Here is a 24,953-nt window from a genome sequence, read left to right as displayed (position 1 = left end):
TGACCCCCCTAGAGGACAAGAGGTTATAGAAGATGAGAATGGGAAATTCTCATTGTCTTTGCGAGGTGCTACCTCCGTATGTGGTGTCACAATCCAAAAACAGGATTAATTAGAAAGGTGTGAATAGGTGTGAATATGAGCATTAGCACTTTACTAATATTACCAAGGTGTGGAGCTTGTTAAGGCTTCAGTGTGGTTCTGGGTTCGGTGCGACACAGAGAACACGCTTTGTGTAGACTCTCGTGTTCGTGTGTGTGTGTGTGTGTGTGTGTGTGTGTGTGTGTCTTTGTTGGTCTTCAAGCTTTGTCCTGGCCACATAAAAGACTGAACAAAGAACCCAAAATTGAGGGTTGTAGTGGAAGGAAACCAAGTTTAATGAGTCTGTGCCTCTGCCTCTTTTGTGCTTCTTTGCTACGTGTATTTTTTATTTTATTTTTTGGTCTTCTTTTGATGAACTCTGATGCGGCCGTTCCCTTTTCCGGTTCACGCCAGCCTTTCACATGAGCACTGTACTCGTCCCGGACTTTGTTTTCTCTTTTCACATTTCTGTTTTCCTGTCCTGGTTTGTGCTCGTCACACTCATGAAGATGAAATCTGAGACCAACCAATGAAATCTCAATGTTATTCTACTGAAGAAGACAGTTCATTTTTTAATAATGATATAAAAATGTTGGCAGCCAAAACAATAAAAAAAACATCTCCAATCTAATTTACACTATTAAGAAACCTATTAAAAAAAATTAAACAATAAAACCTTTCACTGTCTCACTTTCTAGCGTAGAAACACCTGCAAGCTTACACACTATTGAGAAGCACGATAAGGTTAAAGTCATCAAACTTAAAAAGATTTTATTTTCCAGCGAGTTTAAATCAAGCTATAATTTAAACCTTGCACCAAGAAATATACTATAATAAACTCGACTGCAGTGCTGATCTAAAGTTTTGTGTCCAACCAGGAACTTTGGAGCCCCAAAGTAAAGGTCCTCTGGTTATCTTTGACTCTAATAAAAGCTAATGGTATGTGTTGCTTATACATTTTTCAATGCGACTCTCTTTCCCCTCTTGCCAGAAACTTAGTTAAAAGTGCGATTCCCATCTCAAGTTGACTTTCATGTAAAATAAAGGCAAGACACAAAATTGGAAATTCAAATGCACGTGTCTGTGAGACTGTGTTCCTATGAATACCAAAGGCGAGTATTGTACAAACACATAAGAACAAAAGCGCTGCGCCACCCACCAGGCAAATACCTCTGGAGGACAAATTGGAAATTGAATCATAAACTATAAAGAGCCAAGGTTGAGTTCAGCTGCGGAAGAAAAGAGGGACGAGGTGGAGGTGGAGAGGAGAAGAGAAAGAACGGCTGCATTAAATAAAAGTTCACTCTTTCTCTCCTGCCCCTGCAGAAATTCACGCTGTGCTACCTGATTGAAATTTCCTGGTTTAATAGCTGTGAAATAAAGTAAAAGTTGGGAAAGAGGGGGAAAGAGAGAATATGAAACAGAGGGCGAAAGAGAGGAAAGGAGCAGTAGCGGAACAACACGGGATAGAGAGAGGAAGAGGGAGACTGGGAAGCTCTCAGACCAGCAGACACATGAACTTAATGGAAAGTGAATTTCTTTATGACTTGTAAAAACTGCAATCAAAGCCTCTCATTACTGCTTTAATAGTAGCTCCTCTAGTTCTCCCTAACCTGTTAATCCACGTTCCATGTAAATGTAATTTGTCCTCAGGTTGCAAAAGAGATCTGGATTTCAAAGAGATTTCCTGAATAAATAAAGCTTAGCTAAATATCCTAGTTCCATGCTGTGGCTTTAACCAACGATAGAGAGCTGTAAGAAATGATCCAGATGAACCAAACTGAGTCTCCTCAGGGTTGGCTAGTGAGCTAACAGGTAACGATTTGCACTAATGAATGCAATGAGAGGGCCCCAATGAGGTAATCTCACTGTGCAGCCAGAGGAAACTCTCCATTTGCACCAATTAGTGCAAACACATAATCAGGCAGTGACCAAAGCACGCACATGCACACACTGTAAATGGTGTAAGCTCCGAGGGCTTAACTTTTAGTGTGGTTTTCACTACATAAACGCTTACCTCAAGATCATTACCAGAGGTTTTTACACCTTGTGAAGGAATCAAAATGTCATGTTTGTCAATTTTCGTCGGTTAAATGCTGCAGGCTTCTGTGTGGGATTCTTTCTGCCTTGTTTTCCCCGTAGAGGTTCATGTTGTGGTGTAAAATGACATTTCTGGGTTAGCGTACTGTGTGATTTTAAACGTGGTCACGTAATAAATGCGAGCATCATTTAATCCGACCAGAAATGCATTTTTAGCCGTACTATCAGCATGACCTTGGGGTTGGTAGTGTCAGTCAGCTGATCCATCGCTGTCATCCAGACTGAACCACTCCAACAGAACATTTTATACTTTTAAGTGTGATGTATTTGTTTCTTGCATTTCTAACTGTTGGATGCATGAATGGTTTGCTGTACAGACATTCACATTTCACATTAGACTGAACTGGATGCTTGACATTTAATCCAGTGGCATCATGAGCTCCAAACTTTAATTTTTCCACATGAACCAATAAGTGAAATAATATTTAGTTTGACTTTGTGTTTATTCACAATTTTTTTTTTTTTTTTTTTTTTTTTGGTACATATTAAACCTGTTATACATTGCTTTGGGTATATCTAATCATAAATACTAATAATACAGTATATTCTAAGTGTAAAAGCTCTACTTTTAACATAAGACCCAAATAAACACTTGAATGCATCTTTAATGCAGAATCACTTCCATAATAAAAGGATAATGCAGAATACCACGCGCACACAACCTTTTTTACCGATTTACTAATACATATGGACAGTGTCTGGGTGTCTGGCCAGACCTTAGTAACCCACTCACACCCTCACAGTCCACTTCTGTTTGTCTGCTACCCTAGTTCTTCAGACATAGGCCATGAATCATACAGCCTCCTAGCAGAGTGCATCTTGCTGTCTGGCATCACCTTTCTACTTTCATAGATATTAATTTTCTGCACTTGGTAGAAAATAACAGCTATAAGCACACTTCCCCCCTGGTAGAAAAAAAACATTTTGGTTGCTTTGTGATCTTCTTGTTCAATATTTCAACAAACAGGCAGTCCGCCTGACAGACATTAGAAATATATTTCTTATCCGCACATCCCTTGAATATGTAATGAACTTGCGTCTGTGTGGGAATAAGCACAGAAGATTATCCGGTGATAGCCTGAAAAAGGCCAGAATGCCTGTAGCCGGTTACCAGATACAGTCCCTGCACGTTAATGACATCATGCTTAAAAAAAACACATGTGTTACCAAGGACACACTGAGTGGTGGAGGTGAGTCTATGCAAATTCAGTCACTTGGAATGTGTCAACAACACCAACCGTAGTGGAGCGAGGGAAAATAACAAAGAGGAGCCAGAGGGCTATATAACACCCGTAATGATGAACAAATGGACAGATCATAATTAACACGCATCTCTGTCGCTGCAAGGAAGTAAGACAAAGTCAGTCTTCAGTGGAAAACAATATGACAAAATGTAATGTAACTGCTGAAGCTCATCCACAATTTCTTAACTAGAAACCATTAAGCTGCAAGCATGTAAATACAGTAACTAACTTAGAATTATTACATTGACTTATAAATGAAGAAAAATATCAGCAGCTGCAAAACGGTGATTTTTAAAAATTGAATGGGAACGTTAAATAACCCCCCTTCTGTTGGCCGTCCATCATACTGAAATAACCAGATTGTCCATCATCAGTCTCAGGTAATGACAATATGACTGGGGCTGCAACGATTGCAACACCCGGGATTATGTTCGGCTGTCAGGCAGACGCAAAATGAGACAGAGACTGATCGTCAAAAGTCTGAGAATTCTTTGAAACCGAGACTTAATTCAGTGGCTGCATTGTTAAAATGAAACGGCCCACCAGAGCCGCACAAGCACCGCGCACACGCGTCTCAACAGAGACTTTTGGATGATTCTTGGTTGGTAGTCTGTCGTTAATGTGTCTTTATCTGTTGGGTTTCCACCAAGAGCCAGACACAGCTAATGACTGGTAGAACAAACTGCTTCTCAGGGCATTTGCTAGTTGTAAGCAGGACCTATTAAGTGTAATCACTGTTTCATAGATAAATAATACAGATGAATTTCTAATTACAATCAACGCTGCACTTGGAGGTTAAATTGTTTGCTTTCTAAACCTCCTAAGAGCTTTTATTTGGTATGCGTTTTTAATTTCTCAACGGCATTTGGCATTAGTAGGACCTAAGATGTATAAAAACTAAGCATCATCTCTGAACAGGAAGTGGTAGTTCTTGAAAAAAAAAAAACAATGTCCTCATAGGTGGACACTGGGATTATTTCATTATTTATATTATAATAAAATCACCAATGTGTGACAGAATATGAAACTGTTTATTTCAATTCCTGAGCATGGCAAAGACAGAACAATAAAGTCCCAACGTCCTCAAATGAGTACTTGCTAATTAGGGACTGTGTAGCTTGTTGCTGTTGATAAAATTGGTTAACTTTGTCATATCAAACTAGAAACATTAATACGAATAAATTAAAAAGTTTCAACCATAAAATTCAATCATGTTTTTACACCGACTAGTGTACTGACCCTTTGCTACCACTAGATGGCAGACTTAAGCGTCCACGAATGAGGACGACAGGTTTAAATGAAGCTGCGGTAAAACCTAAAACTTCATGTCCCCATATGAGGACGCAGGAGGTTGAATAGGTCCACTCTGATTAAGTATCATTAGTTTAAAGTTTTGAAAAGTTTCATCATTCATAGATTTGTGAGAAAAATTCTCAAATAAAAGGTTCAAAAGTTTTATAGTAAAACGCACTGTTACTCTATAGTGGTAAATTAATGAAAGGATTCATCTAAAATTATTAATCAAAAATATTAAAGACATGCTCGTTAGGTTAATTGATGATTCTAAATTGGCCGTCTCACCCGCCTCTCCACCAGTGACAGCTGGGATAGGCTTCAGCCCCCTACGACCCTCTAGAGGACAAGCGGTTATAGAAGATGAGAATGAGAAGATGTATTTACTACTTAGAAAAACAATTTATAAATGATTCGATGAAGAACAAAAAAAAAATCATTCAGCCTTGTTTACTGTAGCTCACTTTTGTTAAAGTCTCTCTTAGCCTGGTGGATAAAGCTAGGTTTAATAAAATAAATACACAAAATGTGACATTATTTATTGTAGTAGCTAGCAGCTAGCATCTAGAGTGATATGCTTTAATAACAGTTGATAAAAACTTTACGAGAGTAAATCTTCTTTGCTGCCTTATGTAACACGGAGTTGAGGAATTGTTGAGCTGTCCTCTATATCTGTATTGTAGTCGTATCTCTTGACGAATGTGGCTCATAACAGACTCCATGCTGTCAAATTCACACCCACTTTTGAATGATCAAACCCTCTCTAACCTGCAGGCGTGGTCCACTTTATTCAGAAATATGTCACATTACAATACTGCTCTAGCACTGCTCTCATTTTACTGGAAGTCTAACGCTCAAGCCGAAGTCCTTACTTTCGGTTGTGTTTTCCCTTCTCTGTAGTTTCCTGACACTCAATGAAGTCAACATCTGGTGCACTGGTTTGTATGAATAGCCTACTGTGTGTATGATGTGCTCATCATTATATATTCATTAAGTATTCTGCAATGTATCCACTGACTGAGACTGAGTTTATTATCCGTATTTGAGATAGAAAAAAAAAATGTGCAGTAGTAACACGTGCAGCAATTTTACACACACAAGCAAAAAAAAAAGAAAAAAGAAGAAGAACTGTGTTTTGTTTAAATGTCAAAGAGCCATGAACTGGCAAAAAGCTGCACTGCCTGGAAGCAAAACATTTTAAATGTCTGCAGTAAAAGAAATGTGCACTTCTTCTGCAACAACACAAATAGTATTAACAACAATTAACCATTCCAAGTATTACAGTAGACGTCAAGAGAATAAATCATATGTTAATTGTCTGTCCCGGTGTCAATAGTTGGGAGATTTTGTCTCTGTCTTATTCTCTCATACATGAAACTCTCCCTATCTTGACCAGTGAATTAAAAGTGGAAAGCTGGGATGTTTGTCAGCATGAAAAATTTCACGTTTGTAATTTTCATCTTGAATTTTTCACAAGCCATATGGAGCCTGTGTTGTAGACCAAGCGTGGAGTGCAGTTTTACTGCGGAGCAGCCACTAAGGAGGGCAGACAGCCTGTCTGCACACATCACATTAGAGAGCCTTTTTGACCATGCAAGCATGTAGATACGTGTGCGCATGTGTTTGTGAGCGTCTTCCCATGTGTATTTACTGCGGCCCCTGTCTGCACGCCTGACTGCACGCACGTCCCTCTGAGCTTGTGTAACAGTCGGTTAGCACATGCGTCTTCGCCCTATATGTCTTTTCTTTGTCCTTACGTCTCCGCTTCCCCGTCTTGGCAGTCGCGAGCGCCTTTCAGGGTAACTTAAGTTGTTCGTGGCCTCTAATCAGTGGCGATGTATGGAGATTGCAACCTATAGACTGAGAATCAATGACTCGACAGTGTGTAGTGAAGTGATCAGCGTAATCGCTGTCCCGCTCTACTTCAAAATCCAAGCCAAGCTGTTTCTCAAAGACTATTGGCAAAGCCACTGAGACATTTAAACGAAGGCCTTTGGCTGCAAATAAGATCTCTTCATTGCATGGGGATCTAGTGCTGGGGCTCTGCAGTTTAAGTATAAAGTCCGACATTTCCACACATTCCTGTAGTGATGTGTATAATAAGGCATGTAAATGATAGAAGAGGGGGTCTGGTCTAACAGATGGAGAGGCATCACTGACTGTCTTGTGAAATAAAAATGGAGAATGAAACAGGAACAGAAGCTATAAAGGGATGCGCGTATTCTATATATACTGCACGTACACATATTCTGAAACCTCTTTAGCTGCTTCTCAGTCCCATCAGCTTTCCTCCAGAGGTTTCCACCACTGTCATGTCGGCACACACGTCTGAGCCGGTGGCAGGTAACACGCATTTACTGTGCGTATAGTTCATACCGAATTGGTTTTGATTGTACAGTTGGATAGTGTTAGGTAAAAGTAGAAGCCACACGCTGCCGACTCCCACGGCTTCACCTCTTGTAACAAGAGATGGCACCGGATCAGCGTCTTTTTTTTTTTTATTTATCCAGTCTGTTCCTAGATGCTACTCGCTACGAGATAGCCTGAGTCATAACAGTCCCATTAACTGCAGCAGGTGCACAGATATTAGTTAGCAGGTTGTTGTTTATGAGAATGTTACTTTTTGACTGCATTCAAAGTTCTCAGTACGCAGACATTTTAACAATTGTGCAGAGTTAAAAAAAAAATCTGCCAAAATTGAAATTACATGAATAGTTGTGTGAATGTGCGTAGGAGCAAGTGTGTGCAATGTATGAGTGAGCACATCAACCTTGAAGCGACCTAAGGGATTATATTCAGTAATTATCTGATTACTCGTCTGTTTTTCCCCACTCAGACAACCTGCAACTGGATAATGTAACCCCCTGATTACAACTTACTCTTCAACCAATCACCCATTAACAGGAGCACACGGGTGTCACACACACACAAACTCCACCGCCACTGTCGTTATTTCCACAGCCACGCACAACCAAAGCGCAAACTTCTACTATTATGCTGCTACTTTATTTATCTGTCTCCTCTGCCGTTTTTCAGTGTTTTCTCTTTGCCTTTGCGCAAACGTCAGCGCTTTGCTGAAAGCCCGGCGAGGCAGCACACCAAAGAGAGCGTCTCTGTCCTCTCTCTGTGTCTTTTCACCATCCTTATGAAAATGTTTGCCCTTGCCTTGTCAAGAATCTCTCTGTGAGAGGGGGAGATAATGCCTGGCAGTCAGAGAACGGGAGAGTCGATCGCACACGCACACACAAAGCCATGGTTATACAGTAGGTACCCGCACCTCAACAAGGACACGCGTTTACTCTCTCTGTGTATGTGTATAAATTCACACAAATAACCTCGTCACTATGAAACAGAGAAGACCACAGGACAAACTCACATCTGTCTGGAATGTAAGAAAATACTCAGTCGGTCATTTCCACTTTCAGTTAATCACTAATGGAACATCTGTACAAGGCAGATGTTGAGACATACAATACACCGACTGCAGTTTTAATACCTTTGGCAGCAGTGGCAACAGAGACATCAAAGACAACCGCTTCAGATGAATGACAGCGTGGTCGCGCGTCTTGGCACGACATGAAAGCCAAAGGCAGAGCTTAACATTTTTCAGCCATCACTGCCTTTCATATGAAGTGAAACAAATACACTATCATCACTTCTTAAGATTCTTTAAAAAAGTCCTATTTTGATCAGATTTTTTTTTGTTTTACGTGAACATATTATTATTATATTATATGAACATCCGTGTAGCACGGACACGTGTTGCTACTTAACCTCACGCAGAGCGGCGATGAGGAGGACTGCATGAATTGTTGTGCCATGATTAAATTATCAAAAATCCACTGGCTTTGTTCCCCACAACAGATTTGGTTGAAACTCCTTTGCTTCACCTAGAGAGTTCTCCACGCATTGCCAACCTCACCACCTACGTGTCTGTATTTAAAGAGATTTGTATGTGAGGCTTGGTTACCGGATCGTAAAAAAAAAAAAAAAAAAAAACTGTCACAAAGATTTCAATGTTGGTTCGTTTGCTTCCACATGTAGTTAAAGCTGGTTAAAGTTAAAGAAAACGTGGTGTAATAATAGATGTCATGCAATGCTGTAAGCAGCAAATCAAACCTTTGAAATCATGTCCCTAAGTAATCAAAGCTTCCCAAAGTTGTTTCACATTAGCATGTTCGTCACCGAACAGGCTAAGTCTCTGGTGCGCGAAAAAAGACAGATAAAAAAAAAGTAGCAGGTACAACGTGCTCCCCATTAAACCTTTTCCCCCCCACAGGTGCTTGATTTTCAGCGTCACGCGCTGGCGACCGCTGTTAACCGTGGAGGTGACGATTTCCAACCTCCACCCGAGAAATGAGCTGAAAAGTAGCAAGAGGCCTCTGGGCTCAATAATGCTAGTGACTCAACCACTTGGCCCACACGGGAAGGCTATCACACGGCCACGGATTTCTAATCCACAAAGCTCACTGTTCACTGTCTGTGCTGTAACCCCCGGGCACTTTTGAGAGCCGCCCCACCCTGATGGCACCCGCGACGACGCGAAAGCCCCTGAACTGAGAAGACCTTTCGGTGGTGGACTACTCCTGTTCCCCTTTTCTTTTATTGAAGAACTTTTTTTTTGTGTGTTCTTCCTGGCAACCTGCCTCTGTGGTCTCGTATTTCATTGTGAATCCGACCTCCTCGTTCCCCCGGGTAGCGCACCGCCTATTCAGTACAACTTTACAACATGTGCGAAGAAATTGGCTGCAGAGCCTGCCTGCAGGGGTAATCTACAATGGAGCCAATACAGTGGATGTTGTAAACAGACACTGACCAAACTGACAGCAATATACTATACACAGACGTACTGTATGTACACGCACACGCACATAATGCACAGATATACCTCGACCTACCTGTGTGGCTCCGGTGTGCGTGCGTGAGGGAGGCCAGACAAAGGGATAGCAGTAGACTCCACACACCTACTCCACAAATGCAAGGACCCCGTTCCCGCATTCTGCCAGAAAGACACAAAAAAGACACACTCAATTAGAGAAGACACATAAAACTTAAGGCTGCCTGCTACTTTCAGTGCAAGCGCATTAACACAGTTTCACTGTTTAAAATGAGCGTAGATTATTTTAGTCTTTTACGAGAGGACTTGCAATAACTTTAGTCACCTGTAAAACGTAAAACGCTGGCAATCATACCCTAAAATTCCCTGTCGTCTTGCAAAAGAAATATTAATGCGGGGGGAAATTATTGGCTACTGCAGGCGCATTAAAAAGAAAAAAAAAAAAAAATCCAGCTGCCCGGTGTGCTGCTGACACATTTTAGTGTTTTCGCAGCCGCGAGTATCTGACGCACCTGTGGACATCAGAAGGATATATTATCATACATTAAAGATGGCCATGTTAGAGGCTGTAGCAGCCGTAGCCAGTGACATTCGCTGCTTTCATCCCCCTTAAACACAGGACTCTTCCTGTCATGACACACTGACAGTCTGGGAGTTTTTCTCACACGCTGTTTTAGAAAATATGAATACAGCAGCTCAAACATGGCGCCAGGAGCAAGGTGCGCTATCTTAAAATATTAATAAAGCAGCCTTCTTAGGGAGAAAAGAACAGGAAGATGAAGGCGTATGGCAAACAAAGTTACAGTCAGGATAGACTGGACAGAAGCTTGAACATCGAGCAGATAACAGACGTCGTCAGGGCCAGTGACCACGGACCACCTTCGAACATAAAAGCTGAGGCCAAAAAAATCACGCACACAGCATTCTGATGAGTGCGTCCAATCCATTGAATCGACTGCATAAAGTAATGCAAAGCTCAGCAGTCAGGTCTGATAAATAAATAAAAATAAATAAATAAATAAAAAAACACTACAAAACTTCGCATAAAACCAATAATTTTTTAAATAAAAAATACAACAATTCGGTTTTATTATTAGTCAGTAGCATGGTTGTAATAATGGATTTTATTTCCATAATATATTTTTCCGTGGATAATGCAAACGGTGTTGAGTAAACAGAAAAAAAAAAAAGCACAGACGATGTCTTGTTGTGTGTCTCTGTTCCTGTCCAAAAGCTGGCAGGTGTTTACGTCCAAGTGAAGGGATGCATACTAATAATTCAATCATTTTATATTCTGGGCGGCAAGTGGGATGGAAACTGTTTCGTCGGTGAACTCGCTACTTCGTGTGTTTGTAGCAGGCATCAAATGTTGCAGCAAATGTTTCAGACCACACACAGGATGAAGAGCGACTTTTACATGTTTTGTGTTCACATATTGGACAACAGAAAATAAAGAATATGACTGTTGTGAGTCACAAGGATGTAGATTACCTCCAAACACATCAACAACGTATAAACTATGCACTGATACTACAATGAGGAAGAGATTTGATTAAACTGAACATGATGCTTCCTCCTACTTCAGAGACTTTTTTTTCTCCACAGAACTGCAAATAGAATCAGCTGACAGTGGGAAAAAGTAGCTGTGCAAATAAACTACTACCCCAGAAAAGATCATTTTGTCTTTAAACGCTTTCCCCGCGCGCTTCTCTAGCGAAGCAGCAAAGTGCGAAAGAAGGATTTTTAGTGAAATGCAGATCCGCGATGATGTAAATGAACCAAACTTTCCAGGTTTGTGTGAGAGTCTAGCGCGGATTAACTCTGTGCAGATGAGATTATGCACACACCTGGCTGGATCTGGCTGCGAGCTGATGTGTTTATTTGCGCACACGTACTATATTCGGGCGCATATCTGCATGCCTGTGTGTGTGAGCGCCTTTGCCACGAGGAAGTGTGTGTTAAGCCCTGGCTTGAGTTCTGAGCCCGGTGTGTGAGTCATCTGGCTACGCAGCCAGGCATTTCTAGAGCTGGGAGAAGCTGCAAAGCCAGACAGGCTGAGCCAAGGCTTTCTTTGGTTAGAGGGCATCACACACATACACACACACCTACAGAGGATCATATACGTATATACGCTTTATTGTCACTTTTCCTCTCTTTTCCCATTAATCTCCTCTCGTCCCTTCCTATGGCTCCCTCCTCCTCCTCTCGCTCCCTTCCTCCTGTCCACACCTATGCTCTGCTGGTACTAAATAATTAGGAAACAAAGCAAAGACGCCGCCTGCTTCCTCTCCAGCTCATTTAGACACACAGCAGTGTTTGTGATGATGCAGTGCCACTTCATTATGGCTGCCGCAGAATGAGTGGGTGTGTAATATAGAAATGGATTCGGAAAGGAGCAAGAAAAGAGGGAGAGATCAAGAGAAAGACGAGGAGTGGAGGCAGCTGTGTGTGTGTCTGTCTGACTGCTCAGGAACAAGGGGTTCTGATCAATAGCATCTAAACAGCTTGACTCTCCATCAAACCTCAGCAGCCAGCGGTGACTCACACATCGGCATCACACATCTGCACAAGCGCATAAACAACAGGCGCCGCCTGCGCCGACCGAACCGAAAAAAGTCTGTGCGAGTCGGGAAGTTTGCGAGTCCGGTTCCAGCACGTGTGTTCATGCGCCGCTCCCATGTGCACCGCCGCACGCTTCCAGCCGCCCCTTCAGGATCACATGTTCCAGCGTGAATGGCGGCAAAGAAAGGCACGCTGGATCTTATAACCTTGGATGATGTAGCTTTCATTAGCGCAACACAGAGGGGCAAAAGAGAGAGGAAGAATGTGAAAAGAGAGAAACAGAGTTGGAGAAAGAATGGTGGTCTCCGATGAGTTGTGCAGTCTGTTCCATCCCTTTAATTAGTCCCATTGGAGTGCCTTCTCTGCTCCACGCGGCTGATCAGTTTCCCCTCCGTATCTCCACTCTGTTATTTGTGTGTCTGTGTGTGTGTGTGCACGCATGTGTGTGTGTGTGTTTGTATGCATCTTAGCTAAAGCCGGACCGACATCTCACGGGCATATGAGCTCTGGTTGAGCTCCCAGTGGTCGAGGAGAAAAATGTAGTGGAAATACATTAATATTCAAGGCGTTCTCTGCTATATCCACCGTTTGGAACATGCTTGTAGTCTCGGAATCCGCCTCTGTGCACTTGACACGAAGTGCCAAGACGTTATCAGCCGTCCACAAAAACTGAACATTTTTTATATTATTGCGAGAACGAGAACAATTGCATAGTTTTGAGGCAGCAGGATGAGCGGCTACGACACAAACCACCTTCCACGGTGACCTTACGCCTAACTCGAGGTTGGAAACCTGAGTCACATGCCAATCTTCATTCCTTCTGTAATGGCTTCCTGTACTTTTGGCTAAAAAAAAAAAACATGGAAATAAATTCTAATTATTTTTATATTCAACTATTTGTTGGTGAAGGTTGCCAATCTTGCATTTCTGACTCTTGACAAGGGTTCCTACCTTTTTTCTTTCTTCATTTTTTGATGCATCCAAAGTCCATAACTTAATATGTGAAACATTATATGCTGTGTTATCTTGTTTTTGAGGGTCAAATACCTTTTGCAGCTTTTATTTTGTGTGAGAGCTTGCGCAAAATAAAAGCTGCAAAGGGTATTTGACCCTCAAAAACAAGATAACTCACTATATAAGGCCTTTGATGGAATAGGTTGTAGAGCTTGGTTGCATGCGGATGTCAGCGCAGTTTATTTGTATTGTAAACTGTCACAATCCAGCAAGTACAGTAATTTTGAAACTGACGCCAATATTGATATGTAAAACATGATCATTTTTAATAATATATTAGGTCATATGAACATTATTTAAACCTTTGTTTTGCTCAGTTTTTATGTTCCTAACCTTGTAATAACCATGGCTGTAGGTATTATGTCTGTTATTGTCCATCCCATCACATTCTCATGAACACACATACAGTATTTTCAAATTTCACAGCAAGTTCAACACAGTAACATCATAATGTCTTTAGCAGAGATGGTGTTTCTGCCGACAATATTCCTCACGGCAGCAATAACTGTCAGAGGGAAATATCAAGTCTCTATTAATCCATCTATAAAAGGGACTCAAGTAAGCGCAGTGTCGAGAGAGGTCACCATCATTTGAGTTAAAATTAGTCTTTTGTTATGTTGTCACAACATCCTGTCCTCATCCTCCACATTTTCAATTACCGCAGTCTCTGATAAATCTGAAATCAATGGCATTTTTAACACTATACACAGGAAACGGACACAGACGAGAGATGGAGACTAAAAAAAAAAAAAAAGTCTGGATGTGATCCAGATTGGACTAACATTAGAAGCAATGTCTTGCTTGTAGCATGCTTCGAAAAATGAGTATTACAATAAAGCAACAAAACTCTTAAGACGCGCTGCCAAGTCAAGGCATTTATTGGAGAGGGTTCACTAGTTCACAGCCTGGACTCTTTAGACAGATGCACTGAATAGTAATTAAATGGACTTTGCCTCCGTGCCAAACCTCTTGAGCCGCAGGAACAACTAAAATATATCATGTGCAAAAGGAAATGCTTCTCAACAGGGAAGGCAGGCAACTGCTTGAGGCCCCAGGGCAGTAGATGACCACTGAGAAACTGAAAAACTATAAACTACAGCAACAGTTCGGTGTCAGCAAAAGACCTCCCTTTAAGGGGCCCCCACCTGACACAACTCCACCCAGTTCACAAGAAAGAGAAGCAAGAGGGCGCCAGTTATGTTAACATTGGTTAACATCGGTTTACTTAGCTGGCAGGGCTGTGTGTCGAGTAGTCAAAGTCGAGTGACATATCGTTTCCATTCTTAAATTTTCTTATTTGTAAGCCCACATGTACAAAAATATACAATATACAATATACAATGTGTATATGTACAATATATCTACATACAGATCAATGTAATGACTACGTATACGGATATGTGACTGTTGCATGATTCATTCACTGTGATCTGTAAGAGATCTGAATAGGTACAGAATATTCATGCGGTTGCTAACCGTGGTAACGATCAATCAGACTCACAAAAACAAGTAAAAAGTGTTGTGTTGAGCTTGTTGCTTCCTATGAAATGTTTGTTGGTGGCGTAGCAACTCCAGAGTAACCGATCCCACGCACTATTTTTGTACTATTATTCATCAGAAACTGAATGATTTTACGTTTACACTACTATTTGAATCTAAAAATCTTGTGTAAAGACAGACTGGACCTGAACTAAACACCAACGATGATTGAGAAGTCTAAAATGGTCCCAGTCATACTGAGTTGAAAGTAAAATATTCAGACATCTCTGCACCAGTTAATGTTGACACCTGTGATCTCTACAAGCTCTTTACCTTGTACTATTTTCTCTCTTATGAAGTGTGCGAGTTCCTGACTTGGGAACAATAGATATGGATCTCATTCATCTTGAGAATTAAACAGCGAGATAACTATCTCGCTGCGGAACAACACTGCGGCTAAGGTCACCGGGCTACTCACAGTAGCTGGTTGCTCTGTTCAAAGTCACAGCATCAAAAGAAAACAGAAGATATTTTATATAGTCAAGAGGCAGCGAAGAGAAATGGGAAGGACATACAGATGATGGAAAGGATAGAGGCAAGGTAAGGAGACGAATGCGCAGAAGGGAAGTAAAGAGCGAGAGGATGAGGGAAACAAACATGATCAATAAGGCTGAAAAAGGAGAACAGGAGGGAAGGAAATAAGAAAATACCAACGGTATATCAATTATATATCAGATAATATGCTTTGTAAGAAAAAAAGCCCGGACTCAGTATATAAATCCAAGACTTATTTTGGTTGTTTAGATGTATTTATATTAAAACGTGTGTTTGGCATCATGGTGGTGGAGTAGATTTTAAAAGCTGTTGACTTATTGATCTTGTGTTACGTCTCTCTCACCAATCAGTAGATTATCCAGATACCTGTAGAGGTGGAAAGTTGAGCTGAGGGCTCGACGAAGAAGCGAGGAAGGATACGCCACTTACCTCCACTACAGCATTAGCTCCGAGCGGCGCGGTGAGAAAATGGCCCGTACCTAAATACAGCCTCGCGCAGCTGCTAGCGCGGCTTAGTTTTATTACACCGCTGATTGTGATGTATGTATTTCCTGAATTGGCTCATCCACACCATTTATCTTTCTTGTAAGGTCACAACTGGCTTGAGCTTATAGGTTAGACACATCTAACCTGTAAGAATAGTTGTATGAATAGTTGTGCCAAACAAAAAAATAAACATTTTCAGGGTCAAACTTGAATTAGATTGTTGTAAAATAAAAGATCACCTTTGCATCATTTCTCCGCTGTGCTATAAAGATATAGAGGCTGCACACAGCAGAAGATGAAAGTGGATGGTTGATGCATGTCAGAAGAAATCTGTATCTGCATGTGAGTTACTGGAAGAGCTTGCTTGGTAGCCAGGGTTAGGACTGATAGGACTCTCCAAGCCTAATTGCAACCTCGGGAGATTTACAGCTTGATTGGGCCTCCCTGAGCTTGCCAGGAGCGTGTGTGTGTCTGTGCATGTGCATGTATGCATAAGTGTGCTTTTCACATTTGTTTCATTAATCAAATCCACAGTTTGGCCTTTGTGGCTGAATTCACCCCATGTGACCTGCAGGGAAAGCCAGCGTCTCCAAATTAAGCCTCCAATTTAACAAGAAGAAGTGTGCGTGTACATTAGTGGGAAGCGTTTGACCGCTTCCTCCTCCGCTCCTCAGCCTCTTATCGGCCTCTCGCTAGTTAACGGCACTCCATGGCTCCAGCACATTACAGGCTTGACATTCCCATCTATCAAATCAGCTTTTTGCCTGCCGCTGTTACACATGTGTCCCCGACCACATCCCCGAAGCTCGATTTGACCCAAGGGTGTCACACTCCATCTATCTCCGTCCCCTTTCTTTGTCTCCGTCCGCCGCTCGCTGCGCTAACCTGGAGAGCTCCGCGAGGTACGGTCCCCGATGTCACTAGCAATCTATCGTCCATGCACGACACAGCCCCCCACCCCCCAAAAAAATAAATAAATAAAAAAACTTCCTCAGGACAAACGACGCACATAGACACATGCACAGCAAACAGCCGCAGAGTGTGTGTCTGCTGACGGTGCAGATCCAGGTGGTAGACGCGGTTATGTTGTCTGAGCCTTTCTATCAGCCGCAAGTCCAACAGCATCGGAGAATAAAGGAAAAGGGGGGAATAGCCAAGCCTCACCTACAGCCGTGGGCTACACCATAAGCTGGCTTAACGCAGCGAAAATAACATCAAAGCGCCTCTGTCTGTAGAACACACAGCTCGCCACTTTCATATTTATCTATCACATTTTGACCATACTTCAATTTTTTTTTTTCCTGCGAGGTTCTTGTGCAACAACGCAAAAAAAAAAAAAAAAAAAAAAAAAAAACACTTTGAACTAAATAAACAAATGCAAAGTAGGGATTTCTTTAAGCTTTGGAATTGTGGAAATATATTAAAGGAAAATGCAAATGGCCCCGTCGTGTGCTCCCCGACACCAAGCATGAGAGAGCACAGACGCAAATATATATATATATATATATATATATATATATATATAAATAAGGGAAAGGAAGAAATTGCTTCTTTAATTCAATTTCAATCCATTTTTTTTTTTACTTTGACTGGAGCCTCTTGGCTGGGATTATTACAGCACCAGATGAGCAAAGAAATGGAAATCCATCCACTACTATAAGCCTCTGTTGACAAATGTGGTGGTTGTTCTGCGGAGTGAGAACAAAAACACTAGAAAGGACGCAGGATGTTTTTGTACATGAAAAAAAAAATTAGATATTGAGGTGGTTTAGTACGAGTCACATCCAAAAGTGAAAACAATAAGGAACTCCTGAGTCTGGGATGCTTTCATGTAACTGTCTCCAGCAACTGTGAGTGCACTGGAGGCTGAGGAAGGGTGCAGCTATCCGTTTGTTTCTCAGACAGAGGAAGAATGCATCTTCTACTATTCCAGCTCACTTTAATGGGAGTGCGATTTCATCCGTCTGTCTCCCAGATAGACAGGTGAAAGCGACTGGCAGTAAAAGCACTTGCCTTCTCTCCCTTCCACTCCTCTCTTCCCCCTCTTTGCTCTCCTCTCTGTGCTTTCCAACTTAATTTTTCATCACTCTGTGCTTCTCAGAAGACCTTTCTTTTCTCCACCACCCCCAGCCGGTATATTTAGCTTGCGACTCTCCTCCTCTTGCATTTCTGTCTGTCTCTTGTTTCTCGTTCCCTGCCGTTTCTTCATCATTGACATAAATGCTTTGTCGATAACATTAATATCCAGGTCCAGATAGTCAGTGAATTAGCACAAATGCTGACAAAATAATTCTCAAATTGCATTTTTCTCTTTTGCTATCGTTTCACTTTGCTTGTCGTTTTCTTCTGATTTCTATTTATTAAACACGGAGTTCATTGACAGAAGTATCAATAATGAAAGCACTTTTTAGCGTCACTGCAGGATGAAACATTGAACCACTTTCTGATGCGGCGCTCTCATCAGCAGGAGAGCATCATTCCTCTAAGGCCTTTAGAGCTGCGAAATAAAGTCATTGTAAAAATATCTGATTATCTCATGATGTGACAGAACTAGGTTTAGACAAAAAGAAAACTATTTAGTTTGGAGGATGGAAAGCTTTTGGTTTGAGTTAATAGAAGGACTTGGTTAATCTTGGGGAAACAGCGCAGTTTAAGATTACTACTTTGCAAAGGTGTTGGAAACTTTGTTGTCATGGCTACAATGCTAACCATGTGGTTAAGGTGAGGGAAACGACAACAACCGGAGACGAATAACAACTTTTCACATTAAAGTCCCATGTTTTGTGGACCCATCAATCCACCACAGCCTCTTCTCATGGTCACTATATAATAATAACATTGTATTTCTGTATTAGATTAATAAAAGTAATTAGGTTGAACATAAGCATATCATTTTGGATCATTTCCTAAAAAAATATGTATATATTTTTGTCTTAAATTCAGGCAGTTTGCGACGCACAAAAGACACAGAAATCCCTGTTTTAAATACATAATTAGTACTTTTAGGACACGCTGAAAAGAAAGCCTCTCACTGGAGACTGAAATGTGAAGCGCACGACTATAAAGAGCATGCACACATTAAGAGGATCCTCGACAACTCACTCAACACTCTCAAACCAACCCATTGATGACAACCACACGCACACAGACACACTCCTAGCAGACTCACACACTATATCAGATTCATAATTATTCATGCTGTGTATAAAAAGAAGCTGCTGCAGGTTGGGAACCTCAAACATGTTTTTTTTTTTTTTTTTTATCTGAGTATGAAAAACTTCATCCAGAACTGAATTCATCCATGTGTGTCAGTGGAGGATCGCCAACGCTGCTGGTTACAGTTTATATGAAAAAAAAAAAAGTGCTTGAGAGAGGAGAAGAGCGATGGAGCAGGATAAAAGCATTTCAGCGGAGCGAACAGACCACTTTTCCTGTTTTATGTGTGTGCGCGTATATTAGAGGTAGAAAAAGTAGGGTGACGTGAGATCGGTGATGTGAGTTGATGAGAGACGTGAGGTAATGATTACCGCCCTCTGAAACTTCTGCCTCAGTTTAATGAATACTTAAAGAGGGGAAAGAGTGTGTAAAAGGACATTGGTCCATCTCCTCTCCCTGCCTTTATTTGGTCCCTTTCCTCGTCTCTGCTGCTTCTGTGACAAAAAAAAAATTTTTAAAAATGTGGCGATACCAACGGTTCATCTCGGTGATGACTTGGGTCCTCTCCCGTCTCATGTAGCTCTCCTAAACTCCATGAGTTCAGACCTATTTCTCTGCCCTAAATGCATAATTCTGTAAATGAAGCATCTGCTTGGGTGGTCCCGATAGGCCCTTGTGTATCAGGTTGAGGCTGACACACACAGGAATACACACTAGCACTCAAAAATAGTTTTACTAACAGTCCCCGGAAAGATGTAGCACATGACAGTCGTGTTTTTGAAATTGACAGACATCCATACTGTCTGTTAACACGGCAAGGAGCGGGTTCAGTAGCGCGTTCGCAAAGAATGCTGAACGATAAAATGGGATACCAGATGCTGGGAACTGTTGAGACAATGAATCATGATGCCGAAAAGGAGGGTTGCTGTGTCAACTGAAACAAATCCGTATTTAGGTTTTCCTAAATTAGGACAGGCCTTTATCAAGAGCGCATTTGTTCAGCGAAAAGTCTGGTACTGGAGCCGCTCAGGAATAAACAATACACTGGAAGCTTTCAGGCAAATAAAGAGCCACGGATACAGCGAATAAAAGCAAAGAGGTAGTCGTCAATATTTATCTGTACAAAACCTCCATCGTGAAGTAAGTCGTGTTTCTATAGTAACATAACTCTTGTTGTGGTGACATGAAAACAGGAAGTTACTTTGAAATCAGATGCTTCTGTGGCCAAGCAGGTATTTTAAACATAATGGGGCGTTTTCATTTCACTTCATACAGTGGTACTTGAGAATTGCACTGATCAGGCTTAAAATTATGACCACCTTCCTAATATTGTGTAGGTCTGAAAGTGGACATGGGCCTTCTGAGGTTGTCCTGTGGTGTCTGGTAACATAATGTTGTTACTGGGGGTCTTTGGGTCCTACTGGTTGAGTGGAGGGGTCTCTGCAGATCAGGCTTGTTCCAGTGCATTTGATCAGTTTGGGATCTAGTGAATTTGGAGGCCAGGTCAACACCTTGTGCTGTTTTTCATGTTTTGTTTTTCTTTAGTTCCTAAACCATTTTTAAGTGTGTGTCTGTGTCAGGCTGAGTGTCATTGCTATAGGGTGGGTGTACCTGGTCTGGTCTAGGTGGATGGTACATATCTAAGTAACATCCACATGAATGGCAGGTCCAAACGCTTCTCAGCAAAACTTTGTATTGTCACAAGATCGTGTTATTTACTTCTCCTGTCACTGGTCATAATGTTATGCCTGATTGGTGTGTATTTAAAATCATTACAAATAAACAGAAGTAGCTAAATTAATGAGCAATAATATATTTAAGGACGATAAATGCCTGTTAATGTGTGTGTGCCTTTGATTTGTCCTGTGTGTTAAATTATTTCCTTGGTTCATTATAATACATGTATGTACAAACAAACCTTTTCTATAAGGCAGAGTTGGGTTATCGTGATTGAATTTCATTCACTCAAGACAAAAAAAAAAACAAACAGCAACTCAAATAATGTTGTTTCTTAGTTTCTCCTTTCCGGATGACTTCTCATATCTTTACTATTTCACCCCACAGCACGTTGGACATTACTTATGCATGCTGTTTTCATACAGGTTGCCATGATGTGGTGGTGCGTTATCTGTGTGCATGCTCATCATGCATGCGTGTGCTTGTGTGTGATGCATTTGCAACCCAGCGGCTGCAGATAGCCGCAGAGCGGTAATGGTGTATAACTCATCCTAATAATGCAACTGTGAAGCAGCAGGTGAGGTCAACAAAGACGACTGTGGTGGAAAGCGAACTACCGGGACACACATACACACCCACGGATGAATGAATCAGGCCCGGACTAACACACCTCCAGGCACATAAACATGTACCCCGGCAATCTGTAAATCACTCCCCATCCATCCTGTTTTTTTTTTTCCTTTTTTTCCTGCAACCCATTATTTATTTATTTATTTATTTTTGCTTGTTCCATCCATCCATCCCTCTGTTTGTGCTCATCTCTTCTCTCCCTCCTTCTTCCCTCCTCTTCTCCACCTCTCTGTCTGTCTTATCCTGATATTGTTGGAGGTCAGTTGACACCCAGAGGAAGAGGGCTGATGAATAGATCCGTGATCACTGACTGTAATTACAGTGTCAAATGAACTGTTCGCTGTCTGGTATGTGCAGGTGTGTATGTGTGTGTGTGTGTGTGTGTCTGTGTTTGTGTCTGTGTCCTTCCTCTAATATGCTAGTCAGCTCCCCACAGATGCAGTTGCCATATCAGCATCCACAACAACAGATGGACTCCAGTTACGCACACACACACACACGCAAAACCACACACACACATACGAAATCGCCCCCTCACCTATCATTCATCATAATCTAAAGTAGCGAAAAATAAAAGTCTAGCATGCCACCGCTTGAAGATGTGTGCGCGAATGCCCTGATTCCAGACTCACATGGGGACAGGCAGGTTAGTAACTAAACATCGAACCACAATACATCCTGTCATAGCAAATTCCACTCAGCAGGAACCTCTTAACGCGCTGCCAGTATCTCGGGCAGATGTGGGATTTGGCATGTACACACATACGCACGCACACACCAAAACTCCCAATGCAAGTCATTGCCAACAGATCAGGATGAGCTATTGACTTCTGCACACATCCCTCCGTCAGACATAATAATGGAGAACTGGAGCCGCTGGGGCAGGCAGCGTGGCAGCTGGGCTGGCAAGAATCAGAAGCAGGCAGACGGACAAACAAAGAGTTTAGAGCTTTTCTAGTGGGTGAAATTATGTCTCTTTTTGTTCAGCCTCACTGATGGAGAGGCAACCGAAAGAAAACAAGATGCTCTTGAACCAGACAATCCACTCAGTTTTTACCATTTATTTACATAAGTGTAGACTGATGTCTTTTATTCACAGAGAGCCTTTCTTAAACATCCAATCAAACGGTATTTTTTGGTGATTTGGGGACCGTGGCGATAAATGTTAAGCAAATTTGTCGAGCGGTTTTGGAACATTATCAGTTGGGGGTTGTTTAAATCCCCGCGATGATTATTTGCCAATATGAATACTCATTTTAGTTCTGTCTCTGCCCTTTATTGACTCTGTGGAATGCGCCTCGCTCCTTATCTACTAAACAATATGTGCATCAGCCAGTTGCTAGCTGTGTCTTTGCAGGAGCTTTTTCACTGAAATCAAAACAAGTTTAGATATAAGTCAAAGATAAGACAAATCAACACAAAATGCAGTTTTTAAATTAAGGTTTTTATGATTAAAGGAAAACAAAATCTAAACCTTCTTGGCTCTGTGTGAAAAGTGATTACCCCCTAAACCTAATTGGTTGGGCCACCCTTGGCGACCGCAATCAAACGTTTGCGATAACTTGCCATGAGCCTTTTCCAGCGATGTGGAGGAATTTTGGTCCACTCATCTTTGCAGAATTGTTGTAATTCAGCCACGTTGCAGGGCTTTCAAGCATGAACCGCCCTTTTACGGTCATGCCACCAGCATCCCAGTAGGATTCGGATCAGATCTTTGACTAAACCACTTTTGTTTTCCTTCAGCCATTCAGAGGTGGACTTGCTGGTGTGTCTTGGATCATTGTCCTGCTGCTGAAGAGAACCCAAGTTCTCTTCAGCTTGAGGTCACGAACAGGTGGCCTGAAATTCTCCCTCAGGATTTTTGGGTAGACAGCAGAATTCATGGTTCGTTTATCACAGCAAGTCTTCCAGGTCCTGAAGCAGCAAAACAGCTCCAGACCATCACAGTACAACCACCAGATTTTACTGTTGCTACGATGTTCTTTTTATGAAAGGCGATGTTACTTTTAAGCCAGATGTAATGAGACACACACCTTCCAAAAAGTTCAACTTTTGTCTCGTCAGTCCACATAGTACACACAGAGTCATCATGAAGATGTTTTCTGGAAAAACTGAGACGAGCCTTTATGTTCTTTATTGCTCAGCTGTGTTTTTTTGTCTTGAACTCTACTATGGAGGCCATTTTAGCCTCCCTTTGGGTCATTTTGGCCGACCAGCCACTCCTGAGAAGGTTCACCACTGTTCTGTGTTTTCACCATTTGTGGATAATGGCTCTCACTGTGGTTCACTGGAGTCCCAAGGCTTTAGAAATGGATTTATAACCTTTTCCAGACGGATGGGTCTCAATTACTTTCTCCATTACTTTACTCTTTTACTCTTTTTTGGGGGTCTCTGCATGGTGTCTAGCTTTTGAGGATCTTTAGGTCTACTTCACCTTGCCAGCAGGTCCTACTTAAGTGATTTCTTGACTTAGTAATCAGGCCTGGATGTGGCTGCAGAAACTGAACTCAGGTGTGATAAACCACAGTTATGTTTTAACACGAGGGTCAAACACTTTTTCACAGTTTGTCTTATATTTAAATTAGTCTGATGATCTGAAACTTTTAAGTGTGACAAACATACACAAAAAACAAGAAATCGGGGAAGGTTCAAACACTTTTTCACACCACTGTCAGTGTGTGTGCTGGATGCAGTAATAATCCGGGAAAGAGGGAGCAAAAAATGTTTACGCGCATGAGCTGAAGAATGATTTGCTTTCCTGCATCCTGTTAATCAGGGCAGATGTTCCTGCACTATCACTGTAAGTTGAGTAAATCATTTATAATGCTTGGCCTCATGCATTCGTGTGCCTGCAAGACACACACACACACACACACACACACACACACACACACACACACACAGAGACTCCCTCTCTTTCTCTCTGTTTCCATGGATGCGTTATATGCACAGGAGAACTAAACCAAGGAAAAACACCCAATCAGATTCATAGCTACATCTAGAAGATGAGTAGACATGGGTGCACATTCTACATGTGTGTTTTTAAGACCTTTGAGGACGTGTCCAAGTGTTTTTGTGTGCGTGTGTGTGTGTGTGTGTGTAGTTGATATCCCACAGTGGCTTGTTTTGACTGTGGTTTCCCACAATTCTTATCAGAGTGGTGATCAGAGAAAACTGGTCTCCTCAAATGAAACACATCCTTCCCTCTCACTATCAGGAACGCGCACATACACACACACACACACACACACACACACACACACACACACACACACACATACACTGTCATCCCCTGTTTCTCTGTTGGTGATTCCTTTCCTTGAGTTTAATTCAATCTTCAACCTTTAACACGACACCAAAAGACACGCAGCTATGGACACAAATGCAATTTGGAACAATCTGAGGTGAGCGCGTCCATCTTATGAATACATAAGAGTCCCCCCCCCCCCCTTTGGAAGTCCTGCTCCGAACCAGCAGTGGAAATCTGCCTGGGGATGGATAAAACAATTGCTAGCTTAGAAATATTGAAAACAAAGAGGAAAAATTGCTTCAACAAATACAAAACACAGGGAGTAAAAACTAAATAAATAAATAAATAAACATATAATATTCAGTGAAGAAAGCATAGAGGTCGACATTTTGGGGATTAGTGGTTGAGTAAGAAGGGTGGAGGGGGGGAAAAAGAAGCAAATGGCTGCCGGGTCGTACTTGACTTAACCTCTTTCCGCCTTTAGATTCATTCCTGAGATGCACTCGCTTTTATCAGGAAATGGTCTAATTGGCAAGCCAGTGATGTGGCGTATTAACTCAAAGCACATAAGCTGTGTACTCGCATTAAGGCA

The 24,953-nt window shown here is 41.7% G+C and overlaps 1 protein-coding gene across 1 annotated transcript in view; it reads right to left on the bottom strand.

Annotated features, from left to right (window-relative positions):
* Positions 1–24,953, bottom strand: part of LOC125012122 (chemokine-like protein TAFA-2) — a 75,718-nt gene that overhangs the window by 28,067 nt on the left and 22,698 nt on the right. The window contains exon 2 of the mRNA XM_047592259.1: positions 9,614–9,714. Coding sequence (XP_047448215.1) covers positions 9,614–9,713 — 100 coding nt within the window. The 5' untranslated portion in view covers position 9,714. The remainder of the gene's footprint in view (positions 1–9,613; positions 9,715–24,953) is intronic.

The sequence above is a fragment of the Mugil cephalus genome, chromosome 1, assembly GCF_022458985.1.
Source record: "Mugil cephalus isolate CIBA_MC_2020 chromosome 1, CIBA_Mcephalus_1.1, whole genome shotgun sequence".
Classification (NCBI taxonomy): domain Eukaryota; kingdom Metazoa; phylum Chordata; class Actinopteri; order Mugiliformes; family Mugilidae; genus Mugil; species Mugil cephalus.
This window is presented reverse-complemented; position numbering and strand designations above follow the sequence as displayed.